Source organism: Amblyomma americanum, chromosome 1 (genome assembly GCF_052857255.1).
Source record: "Amblyomma americanum isolate KBUSLIRL-KWMA chromosome 1, ASM5285725v1, whole genome shotgun sequence".
Classification (NCBI taxonomy): Eukaryota; Metazoa; Arthropoda; class Arachnida; order Ixodida; family Ixodidae; genus Amblyomma; species Amblyomma americanum.
The window spans coordinates 206220097-206240002 of record NC_135497.1 but is presented as its reverse complement, the minus strand read 5'-3'; the positions used below and the strand labels follow the sequence as shown (position 1 = coordinate 206240002).

Sequence of the window (19906 nt, the reverse complement as noted above, 5' to 3'; positions counted from 1 at the left end):
GCGCCTCGCTGAAGCTCCGTGGGAAGTACGCAGTGCATTTTGCGTCAGAATTTTTTGGCCCTTAAGGGGAGCCTACAGCCTGCGCCAAAGAATGCAGGCCCGAGGCATGGAAGGATCTCGCATGTAGGATAGATTCGCAACTGACTCGCGCCCGTCGTTTGAGCAGCCTTGATAGCACGGCGACAGCAGGCCCAATAGAAACTCTCCCTCGTTTATCTTGTCGGCCACGAGAAGGTTTCGAAGGCACTGCCCAAGGGTGAACTGAAATCTCGCTCTTCCGTTGTCCAAATACACCCGCTGCAAATATTTATAGTTTCCAGTTTACATACTCAAGAAATTAAGATGTGTCCAGGAAATGTTCCTACAAAGCTTGAGAGGCGTTAAAGATAATTCGAAGAATCCAATATCTTTAATTCCTCTACCGAGGGCACTTCTTCAATGCTTCTTTACACAGTCCTCGGTGTTCTACGCGCTCCCATTTCTTCATTATGCTGACTGAATAGTACTCGAAGTAAGGTTGAGAGGTTTAGGTTGTTGCAAGCTGCAGGTGGGATTAGTCTTGCGGATTTTTCCGGCAGTTGCTGCACCGTAGCTACGCCTAAATGATAAAAGCCCACAAATCAGGCACGTACTACAAGCAATGAATGATAGGCGGACAACAAAACTGAGGTGGCAACACCAAAAAAAAACAGCATATTAGCTTCTGGAAAAGAAATAATAGCTTGGTTGATTAACACTTCTGGAGAAGAGCCGTCGCGCACCTTCGACGTTAAAATAACCTAAGGTAGTATTGTGCTTCCCCTGGCTAAGAGCTTCTTATTTTGCTGTTCGTGTCTCAGTTCTCTTGTTCGCGTTTTATTTCTTGCTGACAGTACCTGATACCTGGCTGAACTACTTCGCTATACGCACAATCACCCATAGTAGTCAATAGTCAACTCCTGCTGCCACCATCTGGAGTCCAGATCCGAGTCATGAAGGTACTTTAAAATAAGGCATGGAGCCTCCTTTCTACAAGACTGCTTTCCGCGCGAGTAGAGAATGTCCTGAAGGGAACTGTGAGAGGATCCCGTCTTCTTGAGGGAAGCGAATAACACACACGTTTCCGGGTTGTATCCCTGCAGACACCACATGTAGAACATAGCGGAGACGAAGCCAGGCCCGTCTTATACATCTACACAGGGATACGAGCAGGGCCCGTGCGAATGCGATGGAGTAAAATAGCTTGGGATCTTTTTAGTACCCTGGTCGCACACAGCTTGTTGGGTGAACTCCACAGGTTACACAAATGGCTGAGCTCCGTTTCTCTGAAGGGTCTCTTGCCATCTTGAGGGAATTTACTTGATGGATTACTTGCGAGCGGTTTATTGGCGAGGCTATCTTCCACCTCATTGCCTATTACACCTTTGTGTGAGGGCACCCATTAAAAACGGATAGAGAAGTCTCTGCTGTGCTGATTACGCACCACGCTTAGGGAGCTAAGAGACAAGGCATCAGTAGGGAACCCGCGCGGTAACCTTTGAAGGGCCGATTTGGAATCCGTCAGGATCACAACACGTTAAGCAGGACAAGACCCTAGCTTCCGTAAAGCCGCCTCGATGGCACCGCTTTCCGCCGCTGTGGACGACACGACTTCAGTAAAGCCTACAGACCAGGCAGTATTCAAAGAAGGAATGTAAAAAAGCGCTGCGCTAGCTTCTGTGACCTTATCCACCGAACCATCAGTGAAAATTTGAAGATTGAGGGCAAACTCTGTTTCTAAATATTCAAGTACGAGCGACTGCGTTGCCGCAAAGGAGAACTGCTCTTAGCGCGCCCGTGAGGAATAATGACCGTATAGTCAAAGCTCGAAAATAACGAGTGTGGTTTCAACTGCTGGCTTTGTCGTGGAACAATCAAGAACTATGGAACTAAAAGTACTAAGTGCCAAGTAGGCTCGGGACTCAGATCTCTTTCGGAGCCGCTCCAGAAGGGGTCGCCCAGCTACCGTCTCTCTGAGGCGGCCAAGTTGCATTAGGAACCGTTGTGAAGCTACAAGGCCAAGAGGTTTCGATTGTGACTCATGAGGAATTGCATTGTTCGCTGCCGCCTGCCGAAATCCAAGGGCTCTCCTTCGGCTATTTCAGTGTAAAACTTCGAAACGTGCAAGCTGTGTTAACGAGGGGAAATTAAAGGTAGTTGGTACATTATGCGACTAATCACTAGAGCTTCGTGAGGTCTGACTCTTCAAACTCGCGGTATACCTTTGCACTAGTAAGTGGCGTTCCATCGTTCTACAAACTTGATGCAGTATAAAACGGAGAGCTGTTCCTTCTTTTTTTTTTGCGCCGTTTACCTGCTGTCATCAAAACAGGTCGGAATGGAGAGTTTCATTCATTCTGAAAAAAAAAGTACATATGTGTATATATAATACCAGGTGCCCCAGCTAAATTTAACCAATGTTTTAAAAAACACGGAATGTCCTAGCCGCGTGAAACCAATTCAGGGTTGTTTAGAGTCGCGTGACGTATAGTCTGCAGTATTTTTCGTTCTTCAAAGTTAATTAGTTAGCCTAATTAACAAAGTTTTCAATTATTGACCAGAGAAAAGTGTCAATGGAAAGTTGTAGATTGCTTTGAAAAACAGCTGACTGAAACGTTTGGACCAAGCGTAGTTTTTTTACCGGCCTTAAACCATAACTCGCACAATAAAAAACAAGCTTCCACGTGACAACGTTGCCACTTGAACGTCCCAAGACGCGTCTTAGAGAAAAAAACTCGGTTTTGTGTGAAGTGCTTTCCCCGACGAGGCTTCGCGTGCACATTGTGGCAGAGATGTGAGCCTGCCGCTTTTCATGTGACAGCTATTTTTTAAGGCCAATAAATAAAGCTGCGTAAATCGTACCTTGATGGAATCAGCGCTAGTAGCTCTTTCTCGAGACGGTCTTCAACTTTGATACTGACAGTTTACTCCTAAAATGAATGAATGAAATGTTATCTAATTAGGCTGAACTAATTAACTTTGAAGAACAAAAATTACTGCAGATATGGCCACACGGCTCTGAGCAACCCTCATTTGGTTTGCAGTGGGCTAGGACACTTGGTTTTTTTAAAGCTTGCTTTAGCTGGGACACCGTGTGCATGTGTATATATATATATATATATATATATATATATATATATATATATATATATATATATATATGAAGCCAACAGTCACCGAAACCAAGGTGCACAGGGGAATGCTTCTATTTTTTTTTATTTGTAGTGCCAATCTATGGTAGAATAATACTTCGATTAATCTGTCGCTTAAAAAATTACTTCCAAAGCGGCAGAAAAACAACCATGCCTCTGGTGGGATCCGGACCCACCATCGGTGACTGTTGGCTTCATTCGTATGTTTGTCAAACGAGCCCCTCATTCATTCATTGCCTTGTCTGCTAATATATATATATATATATATATATATATATATATATATATATATATATATATATATATATAAATATATATATATATATATATATATATATATATATATATATATATATATAAATATATATATATATATATATATATATATATATATATATATATATATATATATATATATATATATATATATATATATATATATATATATATATATATATATATATATATATATATATATATATATATATATATATATATATATATATATATATATATATATATATATATATATATAGGGAAATGAGGGGCCCGTTTGACAAATTTATGAAGGGAGCGAACAGTCACCGAAACCAAGGTGCATAGGGGAACGTTAATTTTTTTTTTTAGTGTGTTATGCTTATCAGTGGGATAATAATACTTAGATTAATAAATCGCTTAAAGAAAATTACTTATAAAGCAGCAGAAAAAACAACCATGCCGCCGGTGGGATCCGAACCCACGACCTCCGATGCTTTATAAGTAATTTTCTTTAAGCGATTTATTAATCTAAGTATTATTATCCCACTGATAAGCATAACACACTAAAAAAAAAATTAACGTTCCCCTATGCACCTTGGTTTCGGTGACTGTTCGCTCCCTTCATATATATATATATATATATATATATATATATATATATATATATATATATATATATATATATATATATATATATATATATATATATATATATATATATATATATATATATATAATAGCCTTTTTGGGTAAAAATATGTCTTTTCCGGCATTGCATTAGCAGCACTGGCGGACACCAGAAAACAAGTGAATCGTCTTTAGTCAGGTGGTTAACTAATTTTTATTAAGTTTCTAACTACCAGAGTTAAGCGCCTGGCCGCACTTATAGATTTTTAGCCGGTCTTTAGAAATAGCGATATCAGTTTTTAGAATGTCGAAAACGCGATTACGCTTGGCTCTGTCGCTCGAAAAAATTTAGCTTTTTTGTTTAGTTACGTGCAGTGGAGGGGTTGCTTTGCCTGCATGCTTTCGAATGCGCATGTATTTTCGCACGATGCAGCCAGACTTAGTCGAGCCACAGGGGTGAGGTTAATCCCGTTTTCCAAATTCTAAAAACTAATATGGCTAGCTCTGAGGACCGGCCACAAATCTCTAATTGCAACTAGGCGCCCAACTCTAGTAGATAAAAAGTTAACGATTCAAAATTGCTTAAACAGTTTACTACTCAAGACGATTCACTGATTTTCTGGTGTCCGCTAACGCTGGTAATACTATACCGCAAAAGCCATATTTTTACCGCAAAAAGCCTATTTTTTAAATTATTTTTAAGTGTCCGCTGAAACACCCGGTATGTGTATGTATATACTGAAAAGCTTAGTATATTACTGTGGAGGAAACTGCCGTATATTGACATAGACGTGAAAATTCCCACACTCGGCGAACAGGAAGAAACGTACTCAAAAAACAGATTTCCTAATACGTCTTGGCGGGCTAATTGGTTACGAAGCATATTGAAGTTAACAGCGCTGTCTGAGGACAAAGAATGAGGACGAACACAGCGGTGACTACCAACTGAAGGATTTATTTCGGCGACATCGGGTATAAATATGCAGATGACGAGAAAATAGCTCACAGCGCTCATGTCAAAAACAAAAATACCACAAAATCAAAACCAAACGCTCAGGACAAAGCAATGCAATGATTATGCTTCCCCCAGAAGTGGCAGTTCCTTGTCCAGCAGTGTGATTCAAGGGGTGCTGACACACGAATTCTCACGCCTTCTAATCTTTAGAGCCTCGATTATTTCTCGCGCGTATTTGTCAAGATTTCTTGCAACCACTGCGCAATCACTGTACTCTGGCACGCATTGTTTTTCCTGTTTCTTTTTGTTTCTTCACAATCTCGGCAGCGAATGCCGAGATTGTGTCGTAATGAAAGACTAAAAGAACACCGCTACAAAGTTGCACAAGCTAAATCTGGCCACCTCGGCATTCACAGCCTAGATTGGGAAGAAGGAAAAAAAACAGGGATCGTGACAAATGCACGTGAGATATAATCGAGGCTCTGAAGATTAGAAGGCTTGAAATTTTGTGCGTCAGCACCCCTTCAATCACACTGCTGGACAAGGAACTGCCACTTCTGGGGGTAGCACAAGCATTGTATTGCTTTCTCCTGAGAATTGGGTTTTGTTTTATTTTTGTTCTTGAGTTGAGCGTTTTCAGTCATTTTCCCGTCATCTGCATATTTATGCCCGAATTCGTGGAAATAAATCCTTCACTTGATTGTCAGCGTTGTGTTCGTCCTCATCTGTTATCCTCTGTGTGTGCGTCTTAGGCTGTGCTGTTAACTTCAAGATATTGAAAAAGCTATTTAGACAACTTTATTGCAGCTAAATTCTGGAAGTTCCAGAAGCTAAGTACCGGAAGTTCAACTTGCTTAACCACGCGTGGCCAACAAGGCTCTGGTTATCTGTAGAAACAAAACGACAAAACAGGCAAGGTTGTTTTGAGATAGGTTACAAATCATTGCGCCAATGACTGCTTCAAAGCAAAGAAGTAGAAAACAGCGCACAGCACATGATCAACACTTATCGAAAAACTAGTCAAAGCCTACTTCAGCGTGCCGGAAAAGGCAGAGTGGTATCAAGCGGTTCTGTTTAGAAAAAAAAAACCGAACCGCAAACAGAAAAAAAGAGAGAGCGATGCTGACTGCAGTATTCACGCATGTTTTAAGGCGAGCTTAATAAGTCGCACTGGCTAAGTCGCTACAGCGTTCGGCCGCTGAGTACGAGTTCGTGGATTGGATCGCGGCTGCGGCGGCCGCATTTCAATGGCGGTAAAATTTGGTTTGGTTTGGGAGTTTAACGTCCCAAAGCGACTCAGGCTATGAGAGACGTCGTAGTGAAGGGCTGCGGCAATTTCGACTACCTGGGGTTCTTTAACGTGCACTGACATCGCACAGTACACGGGCCTCTAGAATTTCGCCTCCATCGAAATTCGACCGTCGCGGCCGGGATCGAACCCGCGTCTTTCGGGCCAGCAGCCGAGCGCCATAACCACTCAGCCACCGCGGCGGCTAATGGCGGTAAAATGCAGAACAGCCCGTGTACTCAGACTTCAGTCGGCGATAAAAAAATTCTAGCCTACCGGAATTAATCCTGAGCCCGCCTCCGTGACACTCCTCAAAGCCCGAAATGTCACTTTGGCTTGTGAACACGCACAGACCTTTTAAAGTTTCTAGAATAAAGCTCCACATACGTTATGACTTATCAACTGCCGCAAAAAAAGTGCGCTACAAAAAAAAAGCACAAACTACAGTACAAAAACTTCTGTCTCATGGTAAGAGTCTTCGCGAAATCACAGAGAACTTCAGGTTTATACCTGGACCATGAAAAGCAGTTGCGTACGCAAACAAAGCGAGCATAATCACGCATGCTAGTGAGGATGCATATGTTCGCTCGACACAGAACGCAGTGTTCATACATCCGCTAAGCTACGAATTTTCAACGGTGGGATTTATGTACAGGCAGCTCTCGCTACAATCTCTCGAGATAACGAGTGGTAGGCGTACACCATCGAAAAGTTGTGTTCTACACTTAAGACTAAGACTGAAGACTACTTACGTGCTTTGAAGGCGAAAGCAATAATTTTTTTAATTTATATTTTGCCCTTTCTAACGATACACCTGCTCATTAGCATACAGTCGTAAGGCAACGCTTACACTAAGTTCACTTTTATTCGCCAAAAGTCAGCGCGGTTTTCAGAGCTATGGGTTGTGTACTCGACTCGCAATCTGAAGGTCATTGGTTCAATTCCCCGCACCTTCGGAAGCAATTTTTTTCTTTGCTGATGACGTCATTGGAGTTGCTTTGTAAACCACTTTTCCTGAACTTTCCGTCGTAGGCTTCCGCCCTAAAAACGCAGGACTACATTCAATTTAGGATGTGCTATAAGTGTCACGCAAGAAAAAAAACAACAGCCGCAACGTCTGTCTCGCAGTAAGGCAAGTTGTACTATTACAATGGGAATAAAGCGCTGTATGCATCTCTTTCGCAAGAGGCAGCCAGAACATTCCACAGCTGCTGTGTTCAGTCGTGGAGGAAGGACGGAAGTGGGCTTTATATGCTGCGGGAGACGCAGAAAGAAAAGTGTTATCTTGTCTGTTCCTTACAGTAATGCAGTACTGAAGAAATTGTTTTATCCTCTAATGCTGTGCTGCGATTTTCCGCCATTCTGAAGTGCTGCGCGACAACCAGGTCAAGTCGCTTGCATATGGCTTCGTTGTGCTTGTTTACGGTTAAGTGTTGCTGAGGTAAATACAAGCGACCTGGCCAATGCGGGTATGCATGCTTTGTTATCTTCCTCGCAAACAAGGTACGTCTCTTTAACTGAAGACTGCAGGAAAACGGCATGTGCTGCTTTAAAAATAATCTGCCGAGCTCCTTCCCCTGGCGGCGCTTGTTCTTCCTGTTGCCATTGACTGTCTATGCCAACTTCGGCTCCTTTTCTCACCCAGTACTTCAAAACGGCCCTTTCGGGTTTGCTTGTTATAGCTGCTGATCAAACGAACAGGGCTACGAAACCCTCTTGTCGATACAGCACCCGATGAACGACTGTCGAGACAACAAGGCTAGGCCACTTGAGATTCGACTTTTTTTTCCGCAGTCGGCCAAGGTTCAAAAGGCACTTTGCGATCGAAAGCTCTCTAAATAAACTAATGTTTCAGGCAAAATATAATTCCGTGATCACTCATTATCAACCTACAGCCATGTATGGTGCGGCCAGCTCTTAGTTGACAGTAAGGACAAGCTTCAGCTTAGATATGCGCCCGTCCTTACAAACAAAGATCGACAAAGATCTCTAATGGTTGTTTAAGGTTTTTAAGCAACCGAGTGCATTCTAGCCGAAAGGGCCTCAGTGCGATCCCCGCACCCACTCCCGTGCCACGCTCCGGAAACGACAAGATGTACGCAAAGCACCTAACTGTTTCTGGCTGGATTCAGCTACCTTTCCATAATGCAAACGAATACGTTAGTGCATCTGCATAGATTTCCATATGGTACCATTCGTCGCGAAATTTCGCCATTGACAGGAGCAGGGCTGCACGAGTTTCTCAGCGAAATGGCTACAGTAAGATACCTGGGTTCTCTTCAGAGGGCTGGCGAATTTTTTCTTCGCCATCTATGATCGCTAGATCAGGGTGACGACGGTCAGAAAATCGACGTATGCTACCGCGCACCGTCTCCGTAGTCGCGTATGCTTTGGCCTGGGAGCTTTTGCGGCACTTGGTACGCCGCATGTAATAGAAAGCAGGTTCCAGGCGAACGACTTCTCACGTGCTTCTCGGTGTTTCGCACTGCCTGTCAATAGGTTCAATTCGTTGTAGCCGCGCCTATTGAAATCAATGGCTCTTTAGCTTTGTCACCAGCTTCGTGAATGGTTGTTGGTCGATGCTTTCATTTATTCGTGTTAGCAGTCCCGGACAACAATATGATCTGTACGGTACTTGTCGTAGCATTTCTGTGAAAGCCCGTGACTAAAACGGCCCCGAGGCAGCCATCGCTGACGATGCATCCCAATGGCTGCGTTTTGTTTTCAGTGACGCAGATCTATGCAGGAGAGGTCTAGGAGAGGGTTTCATGGGTTCGTTAACCTTTACTCAACTTTTCTTCCTGAGAAACTACCGCCAACAACACCGAAGTCGAATATCGATATCAGGAAAAGCGTAAAAGCTGTGACCGCCAACGCAAAGACCGAGGCTTATATGAGCGTCAAGTTATTTTACTTTCTGTGTCACAAAGACACTGAAACGGCTTACGCTATCCTATTTTTAAGCACGCATAGTTCAGTGTGGAATTCTCATCTTTCGAGCATTTCTCGTTGCGTCAACGCAGGAGCACTTCGGTTGCTGAGGCACCGGTGAGGACCGCTCCACTTCTCGAGAATTTCGGACAGTTGACCTTTTTGAAAGCACTGAAAGTCGTCTTGCCTGCCGTTGCTGTTTGATATTTTGTCTCGCTATACTTTCTTGGTTAATATAATATGCTTTAACAAGTGGAGAATTGCGCGAGCCTTCAATGCTGCTCCTGGCTGGAGTTCAGTCGCAACTGACACGCCGGAAAACGTTGTACTCTTGGTGCACATTTCGCTTTTACGTCGTCACAACGGCAGGAGCGTGGAGTCTGGGAGTTTTCAGTTTCTTGACGGCTGACTGTCATTTCAAAAAAAATTTCAACTTTATTTCTCAAATTTGAGAGACATTGCTTTGCGCCATTTACTTCTGTATTCTCCAAATAACCGCGATTATTGCGCTTCGTTTTTATGAACACTGCATTACTGAAGAAAGTACGCACAAGCGCCGGGGGGGGGGGGGGGGGGGGGGGGAGTAACAAGCGTATTAGCCCAGAGCAGATCATTCTTCCAATTAGAGCAGCTCGCTCGGGTTACCCCGCTAAGCAGCCAAAGAATGGCGCGCAGTAAACATATAGCCCTGTCTTTGGCGGGCATTTCTCAGCTAGTGTGCGAGCGACCTTTGCTCGAGTCCTGACCCTAATGACTCCCGCCGCAGTGCATGCCCATTCGCGGCGTGTGAACGTCTGAGTTTTGCTCCCGTGCCCGTTGTGCTGCGCCTCAGTGACATTGCTTTCTCATTTCCATCATAATACGACCAGACATCTGAGAAGAAAGGCAACTTCACAGACAGCGCCGCTGGCGGGCGACAGCTGCTCAGAGCAGCGGGCAGTCCCGGCGGAGGGTCCTTTGCTTATCTCACGGGAAGTACTACAAGATCAACAGTGCTGCTGACGCTCTTTCCAAAGCGGCAGCTTCGGCCCTCGTGGCAAAGCCGTCGTGCCAGACGAGTCTTTTGTTATTTTTTTTTCGTGGGCTTGTATGAAGAAGGGAGCCATCTGCCTGAGCACGCTGCGGTGGGCACGAGGCATGGCCGCCGCCCTTTTGCGTGAGCTGCAGTCACGCGAACCACTGACCGTGCAGGACGGCGGATGATCGCTTTCCGTTGGCTCTTTCCGCTTTTCGTTGGCTGGGGGCTGTCAATAGGGCGATGCTGGCGAGAGACATATTTTTTTTGCTTTGCTTCTTCGTGGACCAGACGTCCAGAGTAGGGCGTAAAGTCGCTGGCGCCTTCGCATTAGTGCAGAATTGGCTACCACTGCTCTAGGATATGAGTTCTTTTTTTTCTTTTGCAGTTGCTGTTCTTTTGACTAAGGCTTTTAATAAAACTCACTATTGCAGGACAGTAAGTATTCCTTTCGAAAACGTAATTTATTTTAAAGGAAAGGTCAGGATCGCAAGCGTAGTGCTGCATGTCTGAAGAAGGATATTGTCACTAAGGCTCAGGTTCCCCCTTTTTGTTTGAAAAAAAAAAAAGGAGATGGAATTCAATCTGCATAATACATTTGCATCACAAGAGGCGTTCTATTCTCCAAGAAGTAACAAAATTTATTTTGCATGCTTGCTTTTATATAAAGCATGCTGAAATCCCGACGCGATGCATGGATGTCTGCAATGCATTGCCTTTCTTTGCAAAGCGAAATGACGATGAGCATAAGACTTTGCCGGAAACATTTATTGCGACGTGCAATGCGCAGAATACCGTTTAGAAGGCATTTGCCTTGAATGAATTCAAAAATTATTTTCTTCGTCAGCGAAATCGAACTCTATGGCTGGTTGCTGTGGCACTATATATAGTGGGAGCAACTGTATGGCCTGCTTCTGTTTCGCTTAGGACATATTTTGCCGTTCGTATTGAAAGTACCTGAAAGCTTGTTTTATCCTGCGCGCTCAATTCATTATAAGAACTTTGGCGAGCGTTCCCCTGCATTGACCGGTCTGAAATGATATACAAGGGCAATAATTTGAATTTCATATACGGCTGCACTTTCTACGCTGTAAAGTACGAACCCTTTCGTCGTTTGGCAGGATCAAATATTTGACCCTATATTTGCTTGCGCTATAAGATTTAAAGGGCCTCACGAGAACGCGAAAATCTAGAACTTGGCGATACCATCGGTGGTCGCACCTACTACCAGCGGGACAAAACATTAGAAAACTTGCGATTTCTAGATTTCCGCTTAAGCACGTTGCCCATGCCGCTATCTAAGAGAGTGGAACGAAGTGGAGAGATATACTGTTTTTTATTCATCAAGAATATTATCCGCAGCTCTCCCTCCAGTAATGACGTCGCGAATGGCCCCGCCGTTCATGTTGAGAGCACGAGAAACATAAACGGCTTGAGGAAGCTTTCCTCCTTATATAAATAAAAAAACAAAAACAGAAAAGAGGGTAAACGTGCATGATACACGGTGAAAATTGTCATGGAACCCTTAACTTGGCTTTGTAGTAGAAAATAATGTTTGATGTATGAAACCTTATGAAAAATGCATTTAATTTGGGCACTCCTGTCTTGCCAAGATAGTGCCTCGCTCATAGCGGTCTCGACAGCGTTTCCCCACGGAGGAAGGTGGCACTCGCAGTTCTGAATCTCGCACGCACAGGAAGACGACTCTGTGCGAGGTCATACTTCATCGATAATTTACTCCTTATCCAACAAATGCCCTCAGCTTATCGTGCTTACCTTCGTCGCCACTCGACGGCATTCTCGTGTTACGATGTCGGACGCACATAGCCGCTCGAGTTTTCTATATATATGCTCTGTGCGACATGCGAGTGAAAGTGAGGGTTTGTTTTGTGTAGCGCGTTAGTCTCATCGGTCCTATACGTGCAGGGAAGACCAACGCATCTTTTGCTTAGCGTAGCGCATATACGATTGCAGGCTCATTTGATCGAATTGGTTACGGAGCATATCGCCGCTTCGTCTGGAGCAAACCGCTCCGAGTCCATCAGAGAGGCACACGTACAATCGATAACGTCCGTTATCATTACTTAAGCAGAGCAGAGTTCCTTCTAATAGGACATTGGCATTCATCGTAATTCCATAGGCTGGATGAGCCCCTCAACTGCCATTCCTCAAAGCGGGCGGTTTTACGCGACGGCGTTGAGTCGAAAAGACGTCGGAGTAGTAATAGTCGGCGCCGCGTGTCGGAAATAATCTGGGGCTGCGTAAAAAAATCGCCTGATGGTAATTTGCGTGTGATAGGCGATGACGAGTTAAGGAAATATTTATAATTGAGCCATCAATTAAAGAAATGAAAAATAAAATAATTCATAGTCACCATCCTAGTACCCTCAAACTTTCCAAACCACACCGCACATCCCGTCGTCTTTATAATGACCACCATTTTAGGCGCATATTCGGTGGAACCACGGCTTGTAATTCATCAGCGCTGCCGAGTGCCATAAGCTACTGGAATAATCTTCCTGATCGCATTGCTCCCATTCATTACCCTGCAGCCTTCAAGGAAAAAGTACTGCTGTGCTTTTCTTAGATGCTTTATATGCTGTCTTGTACTCTGTTAATCAATTTTAGTCACCTTTTTTAGTTGTCACGTGTTGTATAATGATGCATGATTCGCTTTTGTGTCCTTTTGTGTGCTTCGCTTCCTGTATATGCCCCGTCACACAATACGCGTATTTGGAGCCTGTGAGTATCTTGAATAAATAAATAAATAAATAAATAAATAAATAAATAAATAAATAAATAAATAAATAAATAAATAAAGGTGTCAAAATCCTCAGAATAAAAAAGCCAATGCTTGATGGTGATTATTTAAAAAGTTTAAAGTGCGTAATTGACCAATTAATAATTTAATCAATTGAAACAATATAAAATGCATTCAAAGGTGTTTCCAGCGGGTAAGGCGTCGCGTCGAACGGGCGATGGCGTTCCGTGGACTCCCTGGCAGCGCTGCGACACGTTGTCGCGTTCCACTGTTAAAGGCGATACTCCAATTTTTTTTCTTTTTGGCTGTCATTGCATTCATGATGCCCTCAGTACTACTAGAGTGCTGAACTGCACGCATAGGCAGACCCGATGGAACAAGTGCAGCATTCTCGAGCGTCATCCTATCATCCTTTTAATGCGAAAGCATTTGTTGTCTCATGAGTGGCCTGTACAGGAACTGTCAGCAGAGCGTGTCCTCACGTGAACTCATACGAAAAAGAAATTCGCTGGCATTGCTGCTTGAACCCAGGCCATCTGTGTGCAAGGCAGGCACGCAATGCATACTCCCCGTAGGGTCGTTGGTTGAAGCATGTTAGAGGGGCACGAAGTGGTTGCGTTGTGGTGTGTACGACGGCAAAGTGTATTGGGGATGTGTACTGATGTTAGAAAAACATGGCTTGCAAAAAAATGGCTGACGTCATCCAAGGGTCACGTTATAAGTGTCACGTGACAACGATGACTAGGGAAAAAAAGTTCCTGACGTTCAAACGTAAAAGCTTTCGCATTTCTTCAATGCAGCCGACTGCAGTTTTCTCCCATTGTTTTTATGATGACATATTAAACGTGTTTTTTTTTCTGTCCGAACACATGCTCGTTACTAAAGATGGAAAGCGATTTTAGGACCGGCGAGACAGGTCTAGCAAGATAGAGTTCTGCCAATGGTCTCAAGCACAAGTCTCAATGGTCTCAAGCAATGGTCTCAAGCACAAGTGGAACTTTCTTGGGAAACTCTTATTTATGAGACGAGTGTAGAATATTGCCAGAGGTTGTTATGAAAATATTGATGGGAAGGGTCAAACCATTGATGCGCAGCAAAAAAAAAAACCTTACTTTTAAAGTCTTTTCTGCGCTCGCACCGAGTAGCTAAGACTGTCGTAGAAAGCCAATGGGGTGCGTTTTTGATAATAAATAGCAGAAAACTACTGGCGCCCCGAGGAGAGATCTGCGGATATGTTCAGTGCTATAATGGAATCATACTATGTTTATTTACTAAATACTGCCGGCCTGTGTTACAGGCCTTAGACAGGAGCGGGGTACAGACATAATGATAAAAATGAGAAGTACATTGAAACAGAAGTGGCAAGCGAACAGTGTCAAAACCAGAACACACAACACAAAATCGATTACAAAGGTAGAGAACAGGCAATGACATCTAACTTGCAACGAACAAAGGCATCGTACTTGGCCCAAAACAGGGATACATATGAGCCCTATGCTTCATTCAGAGCTCGTAAAAATTCACCGATTTGCGATTGACAACGTGTGCGGGTAAACCATTCCACTTAGCGATGGTATGGGGGAAAGAACGAGCACTTAAAAACATTAGTTTTGCATGAAAACGCGCGAACTTTTTTAAAACAGTAGGAGCGTGTAGGATGGCGAGATGGGTGCTCAACTAAAATTCCTTTCTCTATTTTTATTTCATTGTGATAATATAGGTAGAATAACTATAACTTTTCGCGGTGACGACGCATGGCCAGCTGTTCAAGTCCTGCGTTTTGCAGTAGGGCTGTTGGGGAAATATTCAAACTGTAACAATTAAAGAAAAACCTGCGAAAAAATGCGAAAACATTACGTCAATAAACAACTACCAGATGAAAATATGCGCTTGTCCAGAATTTACGGATATGTAATAAGGTGCGAGCGTCTCTCAATCGCGAGGATGCGTGCACTAAGGAGACCACGCTGCCACGTCTCTCGCAGGCCACCCGAATCCGACCGTCACTTGGCACGTGGGACACTCGGCGATTCACCGTGCCGTGACGCAGCTGCAGGGCGACAAGACGCTGTCGTGGATCGAGGTGGAACGCCTGGAGCGGAGCCACTTCCGCAAGGTGGTCACGTGCGCAGCCGTCAGTGGCACCGGCACCCAACCCGTCAAGTCGTCCGTCACCGTAGACCTGCACCGTAAGCGTAACGATGCCCCTACAATCTTTTTTTTTTCCCTTTGCGCAGCCATTGCGCGAGCCGTCAGCCATTCGCGCGGGTTACTTCGAAAATGTTATTCCAGAAACTGCGGGAAATATTGAACGCTGACACTTAGTGCCCCAGGACAACAGCTGCCCCTTCGAAGAAATTTTTGAGAAAAAAAAAATTTGTGGTGGTTTAGCTTTGGTTAAACTTGGAGTGACGCGATAGCTACAGCTGGCCGAGTTAAACTTGCTCACGTGACCAACCACGTGACGAACCAAGTGATCACCTACGGCGCCGCGCCGCCGGCAGTTGCTCCGCACCACGTGACAGCGTGGCGGCGCAGCCACAGGGTGGCGGTGCCACAACCCTGTGGCTGTGCCTCCACCGCCACGGCGCCGCCACGCTGAAGGCTCGAAATGCTACCGTAATACAGCTATCGCTACAAAACGAATCAAAATAAAGAGCAGAGGGTTAATGCTGTACTGCCGGCGAAAATGTCTGGTAGCATACCCTCGCAGCGCTTCCGAACTTAACGTAGCAATCTGCTTCATTTTTTCGTCACTTCCGCGCAGTTTCCTCTAAGCAAAAATATTGACAAAAAAAGTGCATTATAAGGTATGTATGATCGGTTCTGAGCAGAAAGTAATGAACTCCTGGCAACCAAAATCAGCTCTTGACTACTGCTTCTCAAATGGCGAGGTTGTTGTTTCGCAACGCAGTACGCCTCGATGTTTCATTTCAGTCATTTAGATTTATTTCGACACATCAGTGCTGCTACTGTTTTGAAAGCTCGTCCTCTGTATTGGTTATACTCGTTCTAAGCGGTTTCTGTTTTAGATGGTGGGCGAAATAGCAGTCTTTTCAGAAGGAGATTTACAAGCAATTCTAGCTCTAAGAGGGGAAGGTGGGGGAAGAGAGTGGAGGGAGAGGTTTATCTGCACAACGGATTTCGCGCACATTTTTCATCGAAAATTTCGAGGTCACTTCAGTTTTCTCATGGTAAATGTCTCGCTTGGTTAGGGGAACAGGGAGTGGTGCCGCATCCCTAAAGTCACCCCGGGCCCTTTCTTCTCCATGGCTCTTGCACAAAAGCTTTGTCTCAGCTTGCTACGCAATTTCAGTCGGGCATTTTATGCACGCAGCCACGTTAAACTGCAGCCTTGCATCGCCCATGCACGCACCACACGGAAGTGCGCAGCACCATGTTATTGCTGACAGATTGGGGTTGGAATCTTTAACATCAGCTGGAAGGAAGCTTTTGAGCGATGAAGGGTGGATATTAAACTTTTTTAATGCGTAAGCATTACTTGCCTCATGCGGGGCGTGGACAGAAAATGTAGACCGGAAGTGTCCACTTCCGGTGGACACTTGCCCTTGCTCATCCGAGTTATTCGGTAATAATTCGGGTAATCTCGAATAAGCTCGGAGGAGCGCCGCGCAAGCTGTAGCTAATGGGAGGAAGCTCGGGTGGGATCGGAGGAGCGTCGTGCCATGTGCGCGAGAGGTTGCTTGGTAAGAGCAACCTGGGTGGCACACTCCCTAGGGGTGGCTGTGACAGGAACAGCCACCAGCCAGCGCAGTGGCGTATCGCTTAACCGCAGCGCCACGTCTCTGGTAGTGGCATGATGACTTCCGCCATCTACGAATGAGAAGTGGAGAATGACCAATTCTGGCATGTATGGGCACTAACGCACGGAGCTCCCAATGGTGTGCGGTTTGGTGGCGAACGCGAGCTAAGTTACTCAAACTCACGGAATACCACAGACATAATCAACCACAAACGCACAAACGGAAACAGGAGTAGTGCACAATGTTTCGCATTCATAGCTCGTAGGGCAAGTTAAGTGCCCTGGTAATTTCGTTTTTTTTTTTGAAAAGGCGAACTGAAAAATAGTGCTGGAAGTTAAAGCTCACAATATACGAATAGAAATAAGAAACGACGGCCCGACTGCTTCATGCGGTGGTATTTCGCGCAGGGTTACTTGGAAGTTCAGGAGCCACTTCTCCTGTGGCTCGAATAACCTCCGAGCCGCGCGGTCAGATTCCTGCGGCGCTCGCGGTGCAGGCGAGGCTCTAGGCAAGCTTAAGGAGAAAGCGCGCAGTTCTCATTGTCGCCTTCCTCTGGACCGCCATGAAGAACGCGAGTTCTCTACCGCATTTCTCAGGGGCTGTTCCAGTTACACACCCATGCGGGCTCGACGGACAAACTTAAGTAACTTTGCACCGTGCACTTAATGTTTAGCGAGGCGAATGAAAATACAACTCCCTCATAAATAAATCGGAACCCTCTTTCCTCTAAGCGCTCCCTTTCCTCTCGGCGCAATCTATTGCAGGGCTCTCCGTGATGCGATTACAAGACGATGACTGGAAAAGGAAAGCTACTTTCACCTTGCAGTATTAGCAAGAACGTTTCCGTCCCCCAATCGCGCCTCTTTTTGTTCGGCGGCGCACACACACACACACACACACACACACACACACACACACACACACACACACACACACACACACACACACACACACATATATATATATATATATATATATATATATATATATATATATATATATATATATATATATATATATAATATATATATATATATATATATATATATAGAAAGCCAACAATGGCTGCAGAGGTCATTTCTCAGATCTCGGCACCCAATCGGTCAAAGCAATCTGCTCCGAGGAAGAAACTCGCGAAAGCTGGAACTTCTACTTCGGCGAGGAAACGAAGGAGGGCGAAAGAAAAGCGGCCGGGCCCCAATTCAGAGGAGCTCTCCTCGGGAGTGCACCCGGCCGCGCAGATGAATGAGGTTTCTTCCTCCGGGCGCGAGCTGAGTGACGTGACACGGTCGTGCGGGTTAGGTTTGATCGACGATGTGGTTGCCCGGTAACGACGGAAGTAAACAGGGAGCCTTTGGCAGGCGCCAAGCCAAACACATGGGCAGAAATAAAGTGACAGTCGGTAGCGCAATTTCGATGGACGATACTGAAGCACGGCTTGTGTTTGTCTTCGCGGCCGCTCTCGCGGCACCGCGGCGCGCTTCCATTTTCTAGTGGGAACACGGCTTGTTATTACTTTTTTCTTTGCCTCACAAAAGCTCTCGTCTCTTGTATAAGATAATGGGTTTGCGTTCGTTTCCACCTTTTTTTAAGGTCCTATAGTGTGAACATCGTTATATCGCAAGTGTAGGTAAAATTACTTACTTGCATGTATTCGAGTAGTGTCATTATTCGATTATTCGAACTGAACGGTATTTGTTTAAGAGACTGAAAGCTTACTTCTTGCGATCGCAGGGGGCCGCATGAAACGGCGCTAAAACAGTTGTTTGAAACAAAAAAGTGTATTCAACAGCGTCCCGAGAGTGAAACGAATGTGATTTTATCTCCTGGTTATTTATACCTGGCGTTCAGTTTATGGGAAGTAATTCCTTTTTTTTTTCACACCTTCTGTGAGTCCCTGCCTTTTATTCATGAGGCCCAAGAAATTGCTTGAAGTGGTCGACGGCATCCATCATTTGTCGAGACGTTGACACGAAATCTCCGGCGTTATTCGTATCATCAGGAAGTCTCAACACCTGTTCCTTGCCGCGGTAATTGTTTTGCGACGGCCTCCTGATCTGAAATCTTCTGCGCCGTAGGTCTTTGTCTTTTAAGTTCCAAAGTGCTTTTGCGTTTCCTTTGTCGCCTCTTTTGACTGCTAAGGATAACTGAATCATTTTTGTGCGTCTCGACATCTGTGTTTTTGCTTCAGCTTAGTATTTCCTCAATTTTCTCATTACTCCAGTGCTATATTGTGTTATTTTTTGTTCACCCAGTATGCTGAAAATTTTGCGTATGAAATGGTCCTGCTTCTATCAAGTTCAGCCATGTAACCCACACCTGACGTAGGAGCCGTTTCATGGTGCTTTTCAGCCCATTCAAAACACATGATGTCTGAGAAAATAGAACGCTCCAACTGCAGCTCTTGTGATCCCTGGTGCTGAAAAGTGGGAGCATAAACAAGGCAAAGATACATCGAAGGACCAAAAGACCTGTGTCAACGCCTTCGTGTTCTGCGATTTTTCAACATCAAGACTTGGAACCGACTGCCCCAAAGCACCGTCATCCTTTGGGAACTGGTAAAATCACAAATCACAGAAACAAGCCATTTATTAGGCTAAATTTATGCCCAAGTGCACAGCTTTATGCGCAAAGATTCTTTTGCTTGTGCATCAATTTAAATACCAAATATGTTTCTGTAAAATATTAAAAAAGGTGGTTCTGGGCTACCAGCTACCAAACAAGTTTTCTGGACAGTACACTGACGCTAATTTTGTTCTTGCGATTATTTGAAGCGATGTAACTGTTCGACCGTCTCTCGCAGGACAGAAAAGTGGCTTCAGCACGCTTGGCAGCCATGCCTCATTGCTTTTGAAATAACGACATCTTTAGTGTTACGATTTCATAAAAAAGAACAGAAGAAACCGCATCGGCAACGAGTCTTCGTTCTTTGTCGATAAGCACGAAATGCAGTTTCATAGCGCTCCTTTACGAGAAGGCGAGGCATACAGCCCGACGACCGAACTCAATAACGCAAAACTATTATTCCGAAGGAACGTGTGTTTTGGCTGCCTTTGTTATGGCGTGGTGTTCAGTTCACCATTACCAATTAATTCACTACTGCTAACTTACCGACAGCCAATGAATGAAGCGTTACG

The 19906-nt window shown here is 44.7% G+C and overlaps 1 protein-coding gene across 1 annotated transcript in view; it reads left to right on the top strand.

The window, feature by feature from the left end:
- Positions 1-19906, top strand: part of LOC144114534 (hemicentin-2-like) — a 691994-nt gene that overhangs the window by 541854 nt on the left and 130234 nt on the right. The window contains exon 5 of the mRNA XM_077648339.1: positions 14991-15194. Within this exon, the coding sequence (XP_077504465.1) occupies positions 14991-15194 (204 nt within the window). The remainder of the gene's footprint in view (positions 1-14990; positions 15195-19906) is intronic.